The sequence below is a fragment of the Balaenoptera musculus genome, chromosome 4, assembly GCF_009873245.2.
Source record: "Balaenoptera musculus isolate JJ_BM4_2016_0621 chromosome 4, mBalMus1.pri.v3, whole genome shotgun sequence".
Classification (NCBI taxonomy): Eukaryota; Metazoa; Chordata; class Mammalia; order Artiodactyla; family Balaenopteridae; genus Balaenoptera; species Balaenoptera musculus.
The window spans coordinates 12,577,941-12,597,685 of NC_045788.1; the positions used below are offsets into that span (position 1 = coordinate 12,577,941).

The following is a 19,745-nucleotide window of genomic DNA, read 5'->3' on the forward strand; positions in this document are numbered from 1 at the left end:
TCATGGAGCCAGTGTCCGGGAAGAGTCATACATTTCTGATGAACATTTTGGCTTAATCCCTTTGCCATTGTAATAGTCCACGACTTGGTTTGGGACTTCAGCCAACACACTCTTTGCCAGGGCAGCTGGAGATGCCTGCAGGGAAGAAGAAATCACAGTGACTTTGGCACCGGGCCAAGGGAATCTGACCCAAATCAGCCTAAAAGACTTGAGTCCTGCTCTAAGCAGCTGGTCCCATTCATTCATTCATTCATTCATTCATTCACCATTCATTCTGTACTTGTCAGCATCTACTCCAAGCAAGAGTTGTCAGATTGTTGGAAAATGAACCTTTAATTTCATAATTATATTTTTTCATGTCTGTCTCAGAATATAAAACTATTCACATCTGAGGATGGGTGAACACTGGATGGCAGAAAGAATTGCCTTGCAGTTTTGTGTCTGATTTACATTCAAATCCAGACACCTATTTATGTTCCAGGAACGATGTGAGGGTTTATAGGGTCTATGATTCTTGCCATTAGGAAGTTACAGTCATGTGAGGGGAACCTGGTGGGGCAGAAATTAACCCTCCTATGAGGCAGAACATGATACATCCCACAGACCAGCAGATCACATCAATGGGAGCTTTTTAGAAATGTAAAATCTTAGACCCATCCCAGAGCTAATGAATCAGAATCTGCATTTTAACTTGATGCCTAGGTGATTCCTGTGCATATTGAAATTTGAGAAGCACTGCTCTAGGGAGTCACAGACACTGTGTGACCAGAGCACAAAAAAAACAAGACTAAGGCATCTTGGAGGAAATCACAGCAGGCTTCCAAGAAGAGATGGCATTTACATTGGGTATATTTTAAAACAGGGAGAAGGAGAGGATTGGCATTTGATCATTCTAGGGACAGTGAGTCATCTGATGGGGCTCTAAAGGAAGTGCATGCATGTGTGTGTGTGTGTGTGTTGGGGATGCAGGATTGGTGGGGCATTCAGTTGGAAAATGAGCTTGTGGCCCGGTGATGGAGAGTCTTGAATACTGTGCTAATTTATGTAGCTTTTCTTATATCAGCATTATGGACTCACTGCAGGCCTTGGGGCAGAGGAAGGTAGAGGTTGATATTCTGCATGGACTCTGGACTCATACAGAGCTGGTCAGTGCCTCTGACCCTGGCACTCACTACTAACTCCCCAGCCACTGGGCAAGTAAGATTGCCTGAACCTCATTGTTAGCAATTACTGAAGAGGCTGAAAATTTGAAGCAGAGAGAAATGTTTGAGGTCCCTCTGGAAAAGTCCTGAAGGAAAGGGGTCTGGCCTAAATGCCAGATGACCAGGTTTCTAGCTCTTTCCTTCCTATGTGGCTTGTCACTCAGCCATTCAACTTTGCTATGCCCCGATATTCTGAGACAAGAAAGGAAAGAACAGGAATTCATTCTATCTCAGAGTATTTAGGAGGCTCAAAATGTAAAAGACACATACCTTAAAAACAATCTGAAAACACTGTGAGGAGTGTTTCTAAAGCGACTGCTCACATTTTGAAGATGCCATAGTATGTTGGGCATTGGTATCCATGAATGCTCTTTTATTTTATAAATAACTGCTCAGGGTCGTGTGTTAGATCATGGCCCACTTTTACACTGGGGAAGACACAATAGTCATTTCCTCCCTTTTCTCTCTGATCATTGCTCACACAAAGTTTAGAAAGATAAAGACTTGACTTCCCAGTCTCCCTGGCATCTAGGGACGGCCATGTGACCCAATTTCATTGTTTGAGACCCAAGTGGGAGTTTCCTGGGGGGTGTTTCTTGCAGCTCTTTAACAGACATCACTGGCTCTGTTTCTCTTTCTGCTTCCTTTTTTCCTTGAACTAGAATATGATTCCTAGAGCTATGGCAACCATTTTATCATTGTGAGGGAATAACAAAAAGAATCTCTAAGTGCTGGTCCTGACACTATTGAATCATTGAAAAAACTAATGTCAGCAGCCACCAGCCCCTAACATCTAGCTACACGAGAAAAGTATATTTGTACTTATATAATCCAGGGTTTCTCAATTTTGGCACTATTGTTATTTTGATATATTGGATATATTTTATAATTCTTTGTGTGGGGACTGTCCTCTGCATCGTAGGATGCTTACCAGCATCCCTGGCCTTTACCCACTGGATGCAAGTAGCCATCAAAAATGTCTCCAGACATTGTCAAATGTCCCCTGGGGAGAAAAATCATCCTTGGTTAAGAACCACTCATGTAATCCACTGTGAGATGGATTTGCTGTTATTTGAAGACAAAAATATTCCTGAACAGTATGTCAAGCAGAACTTGCTCGGATGATAAAAGTATTCTGTATTTACACTGTCCAACGTGGTAGCCACCAGACACGTGCTGTCACTGAGCCCTTGCAATGTGGTTAGTGTGACTAAAAACTGATTTTTAAATTTAATTTTAATGAATTTAAATTTAAATAACAACATGTGGCTCTTTGCTACTGTGTTGGACAGCACAGTTCCCAATGATTCTCCTGCCCTTTGCATATCTGTGCTGGTGGTTCTGGGGAGCAAGGAGGGCCTGGAGGTCCATTAACTTGGGATAAAGCAAGAAAATATGAAAGTAGCTGGCAAGAACAGTAATAAAAGCCACATTTATTAACCACCTACATGCACCAGGCGCTGTGCTGTGCGTTATATAAGCCCCACTTCTAACCTTCCAATGTGTGTGTTATTTGCCCTGTTTTACAGATGAAAGTCTGTGACACAGAGAGGTTAAGTAACTTGCCCCAAGCCACACAGCTCAGAGCCTCTGCCCTGTCCGAAGCTCTGAGTTACCATGCAGAGCAGAAAGAGAGAGGCGATTCATGGGTTCCTGGCTGTATGAAATGATATCAGTGCCTCACCTTGCATTTTATTTATGGTTTATTGAATTCAGAATAGATTAGTTTGGATAATGAAACGGTTCTCAGAATCTAATTTGAAATTCAGGAAGCTAAGGCGGGTGCTAAACTCCTGGTACTCTGCTCTAGTGGACCACAGGGAGCTGGGGCCCTGGAGCAGAGGGACAGTGAGCGCGCCCCCTTCCTCGCGCTGATCAGGCACTTCCTTGTTGCGGGTGCCCCTCACCTCCCTGCCCAACCCCCAGGGTCTGTTCTCCTCATGTTCCAGCTCCAGCCGCTTCTCTGAAGTTTTGTAGCAACAGGGTGGCCCACCTCAATCGCCCATAGATCTCTTAGTGTGAGAGTTTTCTGCGGACACCTGTGTTCCAACTGGGCAGTTCTCCAGTAAATTCCTGGAGGCTGGGCCCCATGGCTCCTCATCTCACCGTGGTGCCAGTGCTAGCACACAGCAGGCACTCTGCGAGTGTGTGAGGGAGAGCAGGGGCTGGGTGGAGGCTGCAACAGTGCATGGCCCCGTGGCGTGTGTGTGTGTGTGTGTGTCTGTAGGGGGCGGGGAGAGGGTGGTTTGGAGAAGCTCTTGGACCCCTCTTCGCTCAGGCAACGCTGTGGGTGGTGGTCAGTCCTGTGGTACTTCTGTCCAGCCGACAAGACAGGGCGGGACATCACAGTCTGGAAGAACACCCTCCTTCCACCTCAGGCACCATGCGAGCAAGTGGTTTCACTGATGAACACAACTGTGGGCGATTCAGCTCCAGCGCACCCTAACTTGAAGAGGATGCCCCACCTTGCTGTCCTGTGCAGACAACTTGGGAGCTTGGAAACCTCCCCTTGGGCAAGTTGAAGATGGGCTACGGTAGCAGAGTTGCCCGCTGTGAGTCACCCAGGCTCACTGCCCACACACTTGTGGGAGCTTTCACTGGGGCACGGAACGGAACAACACAGGGGGCTGTCTGTGACACAGTGGGGGAGGCTCTGCAGGGCTCTTCAGGGCCACCGCCATCCGAGAGGGAAACATTGTATGAATCAGAAAAGTTTTTTTTTAATTTTTTTAAACCCTGTCGGTCATGAACCAGTTTTGATTCTGCCTTAGCAAACTTATTCCAGCATTTTCCCCTATTGACCACAAACAACTGTTTAATATCATCCTTTAAACTAACTTTGTTATCTTGCTGGTTCCCTCATTAATGAATTAAATAAATCTTTGATGCTGCTTACTATATATTTATACAGGATTTAAGTTTCTATCATTTTGAAAACACACTTTGCCAAGGCAAACACAGACCTCTGCCAAGGCATGTGGCTTGACAAGGAGAACCAAGGCTGAATTTCAGCTCCTCTTTGCTACTTCAGCCAGGCAACCTTGAGCAGGGAACAACCTGCCCAACTGTATATGGCAGTCCTGGGTACAATGGAGACCCTAAATTCTGTGGATGAGGCCAAGCTCCAATGAAATGTTGGCTACATAGTTAGCATGACTCCTCATCAATGACTCAGGTTATACTTCTTTCTCCAGCAAGCCAAGCTCTACATGTCCTGGGTGGGAGTCAGCCTGGCCCAGGCAGGGACAGCTGGCATTGCTTCACTACGAACACTGGTGGAAAAATGGGGAGGGGGGCTTCTGCTCTCCCAGGGGAAGCCCCCGAGATATGCGTACGTGTTTGAAGTTCCTGAAGGGCACGAACTGGACGATGTCGCGAAGGACGGGCTCTCCCTTGGGCGACCTCAGAATCCCATCGTCGCCGTCCAGCATCTGCATGTCACTAAAGTCTGCGTTGCCCACTCCCACGATGATGACCGACATGGGGAGGTGGGAGGCATGGACGATGGCCTCCCTCGTGTCGGCCATGTCTGTGATGACCCCGTCAGTCAGGATCAGCAGGATGAAGTATTGCTGCCATCAGTGGGACACCAGGAGATGATGGGGATGGAGAGGTGGGAGAGACAAGGACAAAGCCAGTTACACACTCTGGCGGCTCCAGTGCATACTGACCACAGCAAGTGACAACTGACTTTTCTTGAGTGCCCGTGTTGACAAGCTTAAACACTGAAGACTTAGGATGAATGGAGCTTAAAGGCAGGCACGGTAATTGCAGGTTAATTCTAATAATCACCTTAGTGATGGTTACAAAGCACAGGGTGTAGACAGAGTAGCAGAAGAGTCAGGGGGCTGGCTTCAAAGCCTCTTGCTCTGAGATGCTGGGAATTTTCCCTTAACTCCTCTGGGTCTCAGCCTCTTCAACTCTCAAATGACGGGTGGGACTAGATCATTCATACGGTCCTCTTCAGCTTGGAGATTTGCAAGAGTCTAAAGTCAAGCTGCCTAATATTTACAATAGCCACCAGCTCCATGTAACTATTGTGCCCTTGAAATGTGGCGAAAGCAATGGAGAAACAGAATTTTTAATTTTATTTCATTTGAATGAATTTAAATTTAACTTTAAAAAGTGGATACCCGATTGAGTTATTGGAAATCTTTTAAGTACGTTTGGAACAACTATAAATATGTGAATCCACTTTCTCAGTTATCAATTTATAAAATCTATATAAGGATCAAGTATTTTCTACGGTAATTTAGCATCCAAATTGAGATGATGTGAGTATAAAATACACACTGGATTTTGAAGACTTAGTACAAAAAAAAGAATGTATAATATTTTATTAATAATTTTTTATATGGAATACCTCTTAAGATGATAATGTTTTAGTTATACTGGGTTAAATAAAATATATTGTTAAAATTAATTTCCCTGCTTCTATTCACTTTTTTAAATGTGGCTACTGGAGAATTTAAAATCGCTGCACGCCTCCCACTGTATTTCTAGTGGATGGCGCTGCACTAAAGCCCTGCTAGAAGAGGTAAGGGTCACAGTCTCTGCCTCTGAAGGCTGTGTGCCCTGGGCTAGTGTGTGGCCTGCAGGTGGCTGCCCTTCTCCAAGGATGTGGGCAGAAGACTCTTCCTGCTCTAAGTCCTGGTTGGACATGCTGGTGGGTGACTCATCTGAGACGGAGATTGGAGAGAAGGCTCCATGCTCATCAGCACAGGAAGGGCTTGGGAAGGGCTATGGGGTCTGGAGAGGGAAAGCCCAGTGGAGGACATCACTGTCCTTAGTCGTTAGAGGCATCATGACAGCCTCTCAGGTGAGAGGGGAGGGAAGGAGGTCACTGAGATGTTGCTCATGCCAAACCCAAAATAATTTCTAAAGTAATCTTTGCAGTATGTTCAACATCTACAGGGAGTAAATGTAGGATGATGAAACCATTCCAAGTTGTCACATTTCAAAGGAGAAAGGCTAGGTAGAATAATCACATGTTGAAAACATCTTGTTTTGAGAATCACACTTAGAAAGCTGCATATAGGCTGGCAGTGCTAAAGAGTTCCCATTTTTCTCTGCGAGTCTGAAAAAAATGTTTTTAAACAAAACAACTCAGTCAAAACTACAATTGGAGAGAAGAGAAATTCACACTATGATGAAGATAGTCACATGTCCTGAATGCTTTCCATACAGTTTAATATAAAGACTAATTCTGGGGCTTCCCTGGTGGTGCAGTGGTTAAGAATTTGCCTGCCAATGCAGGGTACACAGGTTCGAGCCCTGGCCGGGGAAGATCCCACATGCCGCAGAGAAACTAAGCCCGTGCACCACAACTACTGAGCCTGAGCTCTAGAGTCTGCAAGCCACAACTACGGAGCCCACATGCCACAACTACGGAAACCTATGCGCCTAGAGCCTGTGCTCTGCAACAAGAGAAGCCACGACAATGAGAAGCCTGTGGACCTCAACGAAGAGTAGCCCCCGCTCACCGCAACTAGAGAAAGCCCGCACACAGCAACGAAGACCCAATGCAGCCAAAAATAAATAAATAAATAAATAAATAAATAAATAAATAAATAAATAAATAAATATAAAGACTAATTCTGTTCCATGTCCACTAACTACCCACCCCTAGTTCTAGTTGATCAATTTTCAAATTCATTCGAGTTGTCAATTTTCATCCATACCTATGCTTTTTAAGTCTTATACATTCACAGAGAAGGTGGCCTGGGAGTTTGGAGGAAGGTTTCAGTCGGGTGAAGTGATGGAGGAGCTAGGGAGCTGCAAGGAGAAGGCACAGAAGGAGGCAGCTTGGTGGCCTGGGGATGGAGGGAAGCAGTGTAGGAAACACCAGAACCAGAAATGACTCCTCCCAGGGTGTGCCTTGGAGGCCATGGCAGGTGCCACACCTGGATGGAGACTCATCCTGATTCCTGAGCAGGTGGGCTCGTGAGTGAATCGCACTTCTGTGCCCTCATCGTCCACTCCCCACCCTCCCGTAACTCCTGTCTGATCTGGTCTTCATGGTCCAGGGCACGGATCTCCCCTACCTGCCCCCTACAATACCCCCCAGGAGCAAACAACCTGACAGTCACACGACCACATCAAGAAAGTTTAGAGTTGTTGTGGTCTAGAGCGGGCGTTGGCAAAATATTTTCTGTAAAGGGGCTATAATAAATACTTTAGGCTCTGCGGGCCATAATGATGTCTGTGGCAATGACATAACTCTGCCTGTTAGAATGAAAACAGCCATAGACAGTGCTTGATAGGAATGTGCATGGCTGTGTTCCGATAAAACTTTATTGATGGACACAAGTTTGAATGTCATATAACTTTTGTGTGCCATGAAATATTATTCTCCTTTTGATGTTTTTCAACCATTTAAAAATGTAAAAGCCATTCTTAGCTAGCAAGCCACTGAAAAACAGGTTGCAGAATGTGGCTGTCTTTTCATTTAGAGCAGGGGTTCTTAACCTAGGCTTGCGGACTGTTGAGTTGAAAGGATTCAGGCAGTCTGTGCAGCTGGGGTAAATTAAAGTTTTATTTTCACTGACCCCTAACTAAAGCTTATCATTTTTTTCAATTCTAAATATAATCAACAAATAAAATTAGTTTTAACTGTACTTGTGACTGAGTCACTAATAGAAATCACAGAATACGTTCCTGTTATCTTACAATGTCTGCAAATATCTCAACGTGTCATTTACATTCAACACTACTTAGAAATTACAGTATTAGGCCAGCCACAAATTCTCATAATTTAATTTTATTACTATATTTATGATGCTTCTATGTCACATTTAAAGATATTTGTTAACTGCATTTCAATATAATTGGTTTATTTTATAACATATTTTATTTTGTGCATTTAAAGGCCCTTCTGAGGAGGGGTCCATGGGCTTCACCAGCTGCTAATGGTGTCCATGGAACAAAAATGGTTAAGAAGCTCTAGTCTGAAGAGACTGTCAAGATTCTAGAACCTGATCCTTCCAGGTTTAATCTAGCTAAAGGTAATAGGCTGCAGACTGTTGGATCAAAACCCTGATGGAAATTTCCAATAAAGGTCGCAGTAACAGTTGCTTCCAAAGTCAGGCTAGGAAAGTGCTCACCGGTGAAATATTATAGCCTTTGAATGTACTTGAGGTCCTGCTTACATAAGGAGAGGACTTTTTTTCTTTCTAGAAGAGTTCCACAAAACTGAGGAGAAAATCCTACAGCCACAGACTTCCTGGCAGCACTTGCCTACAAGGTTCAAGGTTAGGACCCTTAGCAGTCAGTGATAACAAGGGGCCCTGGACCATACACTGTTCAAAAGGTAATGGAAACCTCTGGGGGAAAGCATCAGTGTTCCTGGCCTATAGGAGTGAGTTATTTGGGGAGATGTGGATTAGATGCTTTCAGTACTGTTTCCTGACCTGTCCTTTCAGAGCAGACCCATCGGTCCCTGAAGGAGTGAGTAATAGCCAGAGCCTCATGCTGGTTTGTGTTAGTCCAAAACTCAGACCTATGTCAGATTCTCTTTACTCCTGTGAGTCCTGGTACCCCCAGGGAGGCTGAGATGATTCAAACTGGGCTCCAGGGAGCCCTAGGGATGCCTTGGATGCTCTTGGGGATAAAGGAGAATAGACAAGTTTGGACCGCATCCTTCAGACCAGATTTAGCAAAAATAGTCTGTTTTCTTAAAATCTATTTTATGTGTTTGGTTTCTGAGCAAGGCATTATTTGAAGTATTTGAATTTGAAGTCCTGGTGATTAAAAAAAAAGGTTAAAAATAAAATGAAATACTGATCCTGTCCAACCTTATGCCTAAATCTTGCATCTGAGAGGATTCAGATTTGCTTCAAGGCCTCTGTGGGTTTGGCAAGATGGAGATGCTACTGACTTTGACAAATGTGGTCTTCACAGGGGTGTCGGGGAGCAAAGTTTGGGTGGTATAGGTGGAAGGGCCAATGGGAGGAGAGATGAAGGCAGTGAATATGGGCAGTTCTTTCAATGAATTTTGCTGTAAAAGAGAGTAAAATAAGGGACAGTACCTAAAGGGTAAAGTGGTGTTGAGAGAGAGTTTTGAACCTAAACAAGAGATATTGTAACATGCTTTATTTGCTAATAGGAATGAGTCTTCAGTAGAAAGGGAAAAATAGGTGATAGGAGAGAAAGGGAATATAAGTATGAGGTCAGTGTCCCTAATAGTTGGGAGGTGTGTGCTGCAGTGCGTAGAGCAGAGGTAGCCATGAGACGGGAGTGTGGTCCAGCCCATCCTAACACGAGGGAAGCTGAGAACACAGGCACAGGACAAGGGGGTCAGATGAGCTCACATAAGAAGGTGAGGGAGCAGCATATCATGTTCTTCATGCAAATTCAGTGTCTTGGAACCCAGGATAAAATCACAGAGAAAAATCTCAGACATTAGCAATATTCTGCTAAATCTGAGAAAAAGTCATAAAGCTAAAAAAGGACATAGGACATAATGACAGTATTGAAAAATGATGCATAGAAAAGCTATTACGGCAATATATTTAAGTCTAATATATTAGGGGAAAAAAACAAACTCTATTTGGCCTTGTAACCTTGGTTTGCATTTTTCTTAAGAAAACCACAAATAGGACCTGAAATAAACCTTCACTGTGATGTTGTGTGTTACTTCACTTGACTACCAGGCAGAAGAATAACCCATTGTTTTACTTCACTTCCATCTGTAGTCTGGGTACAGTGGAAAGCAAGCTTAGTTTTGGACAGTTGTTTTTTTTCCTTCCCAGGAACTGAAGGTGAGTATAAGTATTATGAGGATGACCTACACTCCAGTGAATATAGTGGCTTCCCCTGTTGAAGGCCTCCTGTGTTCAGGTAACATTGCAGACATTTGAGTTGTGTCATCTTTAAACCTTATGTTAATCCAGCAGAGATAGGCATGATTATCCCCATTTTTCAGGTGAGGAGACTGAGGACAGGGGGAAGGTTAAGTCACTTCTTCAAACTCACATGGGTAGAAATGCAAATTTATTGTCAGATTGGGATGGGTGCTATGGCCAGTATCCAGGTGAGGATGGGTAAATGTCCATTAGCAGGCAGACCACCCCTCTCCTTACCGATGCCTCCTTGGTGTTGGTCTCCTCTGATGCTGACTTGGCGACCTTCTGGATGATGGGAGCGATGTTGGTGGGGCCATAGAGCTGGAGTTTGGGAAGGCAGCTCTGGTAGGCTTCCACAACTCCTTGAATCCCTGAGGTGGAATTGGCAAAGATCAATAGCTAAATAGTCTCCCTAAATATATTTATAATCAAACACACACACACACACACACACACACACACACACACACACACACACACAAATGAAGCATTAACTTCCCCCAAATAGTCCTTATCAATAGCACATTTATGTTCTTAAGATAAAAAAGGAGATACCACATCTGAGCTGGTATTTCTGCCTCCACTCCCACTAAAATCATTTTCTTTATTCATTTTACTTATTTTTTTTGAAATTGACTTGGGAAGAATTTATTAATGAATGATTGTGTTTGCTACAGAATACAAACAAGCTTTTTATGACAAAGAGAATATTCTAGACCCATTAAAAAAATGTCAGTTACAAACCGATGTATTCCCAAATCTTTTTCTACACTTTCAAAAATAAGGGATTCATACTGGGAATATTTTGCAACCCTACAACTTAAAACTCAGAGAGAAATCATTTTGATCTGAAATCATTCTCTTTAAAGGTTCAAGTCAAAAGCAATCATTTCCACCAATGTCTCCCTTCTGTCTCACCTGACAAAATAGATTTCATTAGATCCTCCTATTGTAATGAAGCCAACATTGTACCCATTTTACAGGTAAGAAACTGAGGCTCAGAGAGGTTTGCTGCAGACTCAGGATTCACACCCAGGTGTGTCTGGCTCTAAGGGCCATGCTCACAGCTTTAACATCCCTCTCATTTTCCCACCGTCCTGTTGACTCTAGTATAACCACCCTGGGCCACCTATGTGAGTGATGTGTACCCACAACCATCTCTCCAGATGTTAAGGTCCTTGTGGGTAAGAATTGTGACTTTCTTTCTCATGAGCTCGAGGCAGGTCGGGCACATGGTAGCTGCTCCCCAATTGTGTGATGAATGAGCAAAATGACGGTCACAGTCGTCTGCCGGGGACTGTAGTACAGGTGAGTGACGTCCATCACCATGGGCACCCCTCATTTAAGGGGGGCTTCCATCCAAGAGATCATGACGGGTGGGCTCTGCTGGAAGAGGCAGCCCTGCTAGTGTAGCTCCTCCCAGCATAAGTCTTGGCTGCACACTGAATGTTCTAACTGTGATCCCACAGAGACAGTCCCATTACCAATGATTTTTGTTCAAAGGGTCCTCTCCGTGTCTGTGCCTGTGTTACCTCTCTCTTCCCCTGTTTCCTCTCATCCTCCTACATCCCTTTCTACCCTGAAACAGCACACTGGTCTTGTTTGAAGCCAGAGAGACCCACAAAGCCCCTGCTGTGATTGTTTTCCCTCCACATCCTGCCAACCAGATTTTGGGCATCTTGGATGGGCAAGGTGTATTCTGTTCTGCCTTTATACACATGCATGTAACAAAATGTGTATGAAAATGACTGAAAATGCTGCATTCTCTTTGTCCTGCCCCAAAGTCTGCCATTCTAAAGACAGGTGCCAAATCATTACATAGCCTGGTTTTGAAGTTAAGTGATGCTGAACAGAATCTCTTTTTCTGTTTTGGTTTTTGAGGTTTTGCCTAAGATAAGCAAGTCTGAGTTCTCTTCCAAAAATACCAGGCAGGTGAATTCTAAGATGTGAAACGGGTTAACACTGGATATGTCCTTCACTCTGCTTTGATGGAAAACCACTCTTACAGTTGAAGAGAGGGAATGGTTTGAGATGAGGGAAGCCTAAACTGTAATAAACTTGGCATGAGGGATGGTGAGAGGGAATAAGGGCAGAATGGAGATCTGGTCTCAGAGGTTGTCACGTGCAGACCCAGGGATACTGATGTCATGTTCTTGGACAGTTAGTGCCAAATTTGTGAAAGAAACTGTGGGATGTTCTACATCCCCCACAGGATCTGAATTAACCCTGTTCAGCCCCTTCCTCCTCTACAGGAAGGAGGAGAGACACAGACATTTCCACCAGCCCACTGCAAAAATGTCTTACCATTTTCATAGCAACAGGTGTACTTGGCTCTATTTATTATTTAGAAATCAGGAAAAATGATTCTAGGATACAATTTATCATCATAGTCATCATCATTATTTTGTGGAATGTCTTGGGGAATTTCTAGCTGGAAATAACGTAATACAGACCAAAGCCTTTGAGAAGGCTCTTTCTGGCACAAAACCATGAAGTGACTTGCTTGAAGTTTCTGAGGGCATATCCTTTGCCAACATGCTGAAAGTGTCACATGATCTCCACGCTTCCCCTTTTCCTTATTACTTCACCGAGAGGAAGTTGTGCAAAATAAATACTTGATGACAACTTGGAAAGCAGAAAGAGGGGTACCTCATCACTGCCCATCAGGTGACCCTTCCCTCAAATTTTTTTTGGTTTTTTTTTTTTTTTTTGGCCAGAAGAATCCAGAATTGGAATCAATATTCTCGCTCTAAGCTCAAGATCTCTTCTGCATTCTGTCTTTTCCAGCTCTTACGTCTCTGCTCTGTTGTGGCCTTCAGAGTAGCGTGTTTATTTGGGTCCAGCGAGCCTACTTCTCTGCTGTGGACAATCATCACTGACATACTGCATCAGGAGTGAGAAACTAAAATGGGAAAAGTATGAAGGGAAGGGCTGTGAAACACTGACTTCCTTTCACGTTGTGATTTACCTGCACATTCTGGGTTGTCTTCATTAAAGTTGATTGCGAAGTCATGAGATACCTGGACACCAATTAAAATTTACAAAAGGAAGAAAGGAGAATGACAACATTAATCCAGTAAGGAGGCACTGGGGCTTAGAGTTTGCCAACAGATGCTCATTACATTCATTATGTGTCAAGCAGCGGGAACCATTTTAAGCCTTTACACAATCACTCTGAGATAGAGGGTGGATTCTAAGCTCCCTGTGGAGTTGAGGTGACAGGGAGATTTTCTAGAATCAGATAAATGCTGGCAGGAGGGGGAGAATAAGGCATATGAAAAAAAATCCAAGAAAATATTTCATAAAAATGTAACTCCAAATAGCTTCCGGATAGAAGTGGCCACAGACCAGAGGCTTAGATTTGGTTGAGTTCTATTTGGACCCAGTGATTAAAAAATGATAACTCAATAACCTAAGCTGTCTGCTTGACATGGCCATGGTTACAAAGGCTCCAGCAAAGCTGTTGACATTTAAGACTCATTCTAACATAATATACAGAGCTGCCAGGCAGGAGGATTTTCACATACATACAGGTAAAAATAGACTCTTGCTTTTGGAAAAGTAATACTTCCAACACAAATTCCTCTACCTGGCAGGACATATGTACAAGGTCAAATAATATGTGGTTTACTTTTTTTCTTTCTAAAACCTGATGAAATAAGAGGGGTGTCCTGGCATCTAGACATTTTTATTGGGTCACTTGGAATTTTACTGAGACTTCCATTTCAAAGGCTATTTCCCACAGGACTCTCTGGGGCCTAGAAAATAGGTCATTGTGCTAAAAGACCCCTCTTTTCTCAGTGGGGGTCAGAGCTTATGCTGTTGGTGCCTTGCTCACATTCCCTTGCCCTTGGCTTTTCCAGGCAACTCAGCCGACTGCCAACCATCCTGCCTGCTTTATTTACCTTAAGTTTTTCTTGGGCTTCCAGAGCCTGCTTTGCCTGCCCAAGTGACAGGCTGAAAACGGTGGGGAATTAATGTCCCCTGGGAGTAATGTGCCTGTAGAGTAGCTCTTCATCATGGGCTGATGGGAGGTGATGTGTCAATACCCCAGCTCTCTTATCCCTTGGGGTCTGTGTGTGCTTTGCATTGTCTCCTGGGATTCAGCTTTGGCTGTCCATGCTGGTAATGGCTTGTTAGTAAACCCTATGTTGACTTCTCCCCATTTCCCCACTCTCTACTGAGGTTTCCTCCAACTCTCAAATAAACTGCTTGCCTCCAAATCCCTGTTGCAAGGTTCCAGGAGAGCACAAACTAAGGCGGAGGTGCTTGTGGCTCAGTTTCAATGCAAACTGAGATTTTATCCTCAAGAAACAAGTCATGGTAACTTTGTAAACACTCTGGGGGTCACCTGAGTTGCTGAGACCATCAGGGCCTGTCTGGGGCAGAGGGGAGATGAGGCATGGAAAAGGTATCTGAATGGCTTTGGGGGAGCAGACTGAGAATACATAAGGGGTGCCTGTTAGGGCAGCAGGAATAAGTTAGCTGCCAGTTGGAGTGGAGCCAGGGGATCAGGACTTTAGCAAACAGCAAGAAGAAGAAGAAGTTGCTTCAGGAGGGCGACCAGACAGATGTCAGGGATGAGGACAGGAAGGCCTTGGGGGCCAGGTATGCTGTACACCTTTGTCCTCAGCCCCGCTGGGCCAAGCTGGGACTGGAAAGCTGTCTGGGGGGATGTGAGGAGGACACTCAAGCATCTCAGGGCAGCTGGACTGGTGGTTGTCCAGGTGCATTCCAGGCTCAAGGCTCAGCACCTCTGTGAGGAGGGTGGGCACCCACCTGCCCACATTCTGGAACTGATACCCCATCTGAAGGGGACTGCATCTCCTGAGCTCTGGCTAATACTTTTAGGTGTAATCTTTTAAATTTTAGTGTTATCAGGCCTTTCAGTTTTTCCAGAGAAGCCAGAAATCTGACATTTTATATGAAATTGTCTAATTCTTAAAAAAAACTGTGTCAAATAGAATATGGCCTGACTAATGTCTACAGGCCACCAGTTGACAGCTCTTGTTCTATATTCTTCCCCCACCATGTACTCATTTCCAACAAATGCTTCTAGAATTCTGTAGCATGGTCAGCAGGAAGGCCAGTGTGGGCTACAAAGCAAACAAGGAGGAGGACAGGTCAGGGAGACAGGCTACTCCATCATCTCTCACTCCAGCAGGAAAAGGGAGGTGGACTCCCTCTTTCACTGAAGGCCCTTGGTCTGACAGCTCTGGGGTGGAAGCAAAAGTTGGCATCTGCCTCCTGCTGTGCAGCTCAGACAAGGTCAGTAAAAGAGAAATTGATGACTGGGCAGTATTGCTTGTACTTAGCTGGGACCTCAGAGGCTTCCTGAGGCTGCAGCAGGAGCCCTGCTCCTCTCCAAGGTTCTCCCACCTGGGAGGGTGAGTCCCCTGTGGAGAGTGTCCCACAGGGTCATCTGGTATACCATGGGAGAGTGCCTCAGCCCCACTGCAGCACAAATCTCTCCACGTACAGTCTCTGCCTTCTTTGTGAGAAATTGGCATCGAGACCAAATAGGATTCCAGTGTCTTTACATGATCCTTTCAGCTCCAGATTCTCTGAGCCCGAGCAGCGCTTTCTTCAGGATATTTCTGTGTCTCCCACACAAGACTGGTGCTTAGGGACTTGGGATGAGGAAGTCTGTAGACCTCCCTGTCATGGACTTTCACTGTCAACATGGTCAATAGGGTCTTTCTCCAGGGGAGATCTGAATACATGGTTTCTGAGCCACTGGAGATCAACTTCCGAGTGTTTCCACAGTCTCTGACTATGTCTATAAGAAACTAAACAATGGAATACTTCATTTGGAAATGGCTCTGAGAAGGCCAATCCAGAATACCAGGAGATTGGCTGTCATCAAAACAGAGGCTCCGAGGAGCTAATCTCACTGGTTCTGAAGACCACTTCTGCCTCTTTGGGCCCTTACATAATTATATCAAAGGTCGAAAGAGTGAGACTCCTGTGAGGGAAACCCAAGTCATCCTTTGTTTATAGCAAAACACTCACTCACCGTGTACTCTGGGGGTATCCTGGCACCGAACCCAAAGGCTGGGAACATTTTGTCACTGAAATTAAAAAAAAGAAGTTGCTACATTTGTCCATCTAATGAGGAAGAAAAACACGAACTTGCATTACCTTGCTAGAATAGGTCACTATGCCAAATGCTGACTCATGCTTCTTGATTACCTGTGGTAACAGGGGATAGCAATAGTGTGAGCAACTAAAATCAAGAAATTATCCCCAAAGTTCATCACTTTACTGCTTTCCTATACTATAGGTGAGACAATGGGCAGGAGAAGAATAAACATTGATTGGCACTACAATATGCCAGATATGATGCTAGGCCATGTACATACTTAGTTAATTTTCACACAATGTTTGAAGGTCCACCTACCTATTATTCTTGTTTTACTGATGAATAAGCTGAGTCTCAGAAAGGCTAAGAAAGTGACCCAAGGTGTTTACCAGCGAGCACTGTGCGATTCCAAAGCCCATGCCTTTTCTATTATACCATCATAACTTACTGATTATGTACAGCATTAAATGTGATTTCCTCTTGCACTTCCCATAACTGGGCCTCCTGACCAGATCACAAATAAGACTCTTCTTAAGCAAAATTTGTGCTGTCAGGGGATTGTTGCAGTTGGGCTCTGGAGTATTGCTCTTGGAAGAAGGCATACCCCCCTCAGGTTATCTACCTTTTACTTTCTCTCCCATTAAAAACACAACTGAGATTTGTTCTTGGAACAGTTCCTCCATTTCGCAGTTCTTGCAGAGCCAGTCAAGGAGAAAAGGAAATTCAGATAAGGGCTCACTGTCCCAGAATGTCTCTGGATGCAAAAGGGGAGCCCCAAGCTGAGAAGTCAAAGGATCAAAGCCAGACCATCACCCATCACTATCTAACTGATTTAGAGGTCATCAGTAGCCAATGATGGCTTTGATAGAACTTCACGGTGGTGTGCTGAATTGGGCGATTGGGATTGACATGTATACACTGATGTGTATAAAATTAATGCCTAACAAGAACCTGCAGTATAAAACAACAAACAAACAAAACAACTAATACTAAACTTTCATTGGGTTATTTGTATGGAGATATGTTAATATAAATGTTTCAGACATTACATGAAATTTCTAAAAATCTTATATTTGTATTTGTATGGAAATATGTATGGAAATATGTTAACATAAATGTTTCAGACATTATATGAAATTTCTAAAAATCTTATATTTGTATTTGTATGGAAATATGTATGGAAATATGTTAATATAAATGTTTCAGACATTACATGAAATTTCTAAAAATCTTATATGTTCTGGTATAATGTTATAAGTAATAATCCTAGTTATTACTTTAAAATGTATATCTTAGAAATAACTAATTTTCTTGTCAACTGCATTATTATGAACTTTCATCAAATCTTTAACAGTGGTCATTTTTAAGTCTTTTGTCATTTACAGACAGTTCTGGGTGTACTCTGATGCTTTTGCAAATATGTTCCTATAAAAGGCTTTCATCTTCAAGAAATTCATGGAAAAGACTCTGACAAGTACAGGTTTCTGGTAACTGACTGTACTGCTGAACTGAATGAATAAGCATTTTCAGAACTCTAATGAAAAACTGATGAACTCATAAAAGTGCTAACAAAAGATCAAGATGAAAAAAAAAATTAATTACATGGGACTGAGTGAACTGATGAGGATGAGTATAATTTTTGTGACTTTCTGTCTGAATTAAAAAAAAAAATACCACAAGGACTCAGAGGCAAAGAATATACAAATCAATTTTCACTGCAAAGTAAAGGAGCTGTTACAGTGGAGGATTACTGGACTGAATGTCAATATTATGACATAGTATGAGTGTGTTTCATGTTTGGTAATTGCAATCATTGTTGCTTTTGTTGTGGTCATCCATGTACAATGCTTGGTGTCAGTCTATTTATCTCTTGTAAAAATAAAATACAGTGTGTGTGTGAAAAAAAAAAAAAAAAAAGAACTTCACCAAAACACAGCCCATTTGATCAAATTTGGGGCAGGGGTTTGGAGGTACAGGGAAACCAGAATTCTCTGAAATCAACGTCTAAATTTGCCAGAAAATCACCAGTTCCCTCTTTCCCTTTCTGTTGTGTAGATATGGGCTTCGTGGGGCATTGCATCTAGCAGGTATTAGAAAAGGTATTAATGATGATAAAGAGAAAATCATAAAATCTTATAAAGGATTAGCCACAGCTCTGAGAAAAAAATACTTCTGGTCCTTGGAAATATTGAAATACTTTGACTCAGAAATTCCTTCTTAACTAAGACAAGGGTGAGCAGATGTGGGGAGGAATCAGCAAAGGAGATTTTAGAGGTACTTTCTAGTTAAGTCTGGAAGAAAACTGTTCTGGGTGGAGGATGGGTCCTGCTTCTTCCAACTCGGATGGCTCAGAAGTCAAAACAGAGAAACCTAGAAGGCTCCACACTTTTTAATTTCTTTGATAAGTTTAGGAGGGGTGAGATTTAATATTCCACCCATTTCTAATCACAAAACCAGTGTTACAGATGTAATGATATTCCTTTTAACCCTCAAGCCACCCTTGTGGATTTGAAGTTTGCTGAGCATGATGCACTGTTATACAACCGAGTTTCAAGAGTAGGGAGGTAGGGAAAATGCCTCACCTACAAGGGGAATAATTAATGAGTCAGGAGGGCGTCAGTTCTCTGAAGTCACAAAGACTCTAATAAACATACTAAAGAAAAAAATTCAAGCCTAAGCACAATAGATTTAAGCATTCATTTTCCCTGATTAGAAATAAAACTAGGCAGAGAGGGTCTTATTATGCAAGAGGCAAGGGAAGGCAAGCTGAGCACACAAGCAAGCATCGGCATGCCAACCCATCAGGGAACTTAAGATAGGATCCACCAGCACTGAGTAAAGGGGTCATTTAGCAATTATTGAGGACTTGATTGGTAGAAACTTCCAACCTGGAAAATTCAGGGCAGATCACCACATTGCTGAAGGCAGTATTTCTTACTATTGGAATAAAATAGTATAAAATACTATCTAAGAGCCCAGGGTCTTCAGTGGCAATGAGCTTGCTGTCTTGAACTTCTTAGGGAAAGACCTTGATCAGATGACCTGCAGATGGAAGATGCATTTTTACCCTCCCTGGTAAGGAAAAGTGGGCTAAAGCAAGAGATTAATAAAAGAAAAGACAAATGACTGCGTCCATAAGGAAATGGAGATGAACTGAGAGCAAAATAGCATTTCAGAACAACTAGACATTTAATAAAGGCTGTTCTCTAAAGCAGTGGTCTTAAAGCTAGGGTACATGGAAATGCAAAGTCCTTCTAGGGATATGAGAGCATGGCTTCTTTGTTTTTAAAGGAAATCAGTATTCAGTTCCTCTACCTCCCCACATATTCTTTACTGAAATTCATCTTCTGGGAACATCTCTGATGGAAATACCTGCTCCTCATTCACACCTCCCCTCTCCCAATTAACCTCCGCTCATGCACTAGGAATCTCAGCCACCGTGGTGCGTTGCTACCGAGCGTAAAATCTTCACAGCAGAAAATAAAGAGACACTTCCTGATGTGAATGACTCACTAGCAAACAAATCCTTTTGTAAGTCAGGTAGTTGCTCATTTTTGCTTTAAAAAAATTGTAGGAAGTGCTGATGTCAGGTGGTAGATGATTAAAAATACCTTTTGA

The 19,745-nt window shown here is 43.2% G+C and overlaps 1 protein-coding gene across 1 annotated transcript in view; it reads right to left on the bottom strand.

Moving 5' to 3' along the window:
- The window catches only part of CPNE4 (copine 4), a 438,687-nt gene continuing 418,942 nt past the window's right edge, over positions 1 to 19,745 (bottom strand). Inside the window, exons 11-15 of the mRNA XM_036850621.1 lie at positions 16,062 to 16,116; positions 13,014 to 13,065; positions 10,283 to 10,416; positions 4,538 to 4,774; positions 1 to 135 (exon numbers count right to left, since the gene is read on the bottom strand). Coding sequence (XP_036706516.1) covers positions 1 to 135; positions 4,538 to 4,774; positions 10,283 to 10,416; positions 13,014 to 13,065; positions 16,062 to 16,116 — 613 coding nt within the window. The remainder of the gene's footprint in view (positions 136 to 4,537; positions 4,775 to 10,282; positions 10,417 to 13,013; positions 13,066 to 16,061; positions 16,117 to 19,745) is intronic.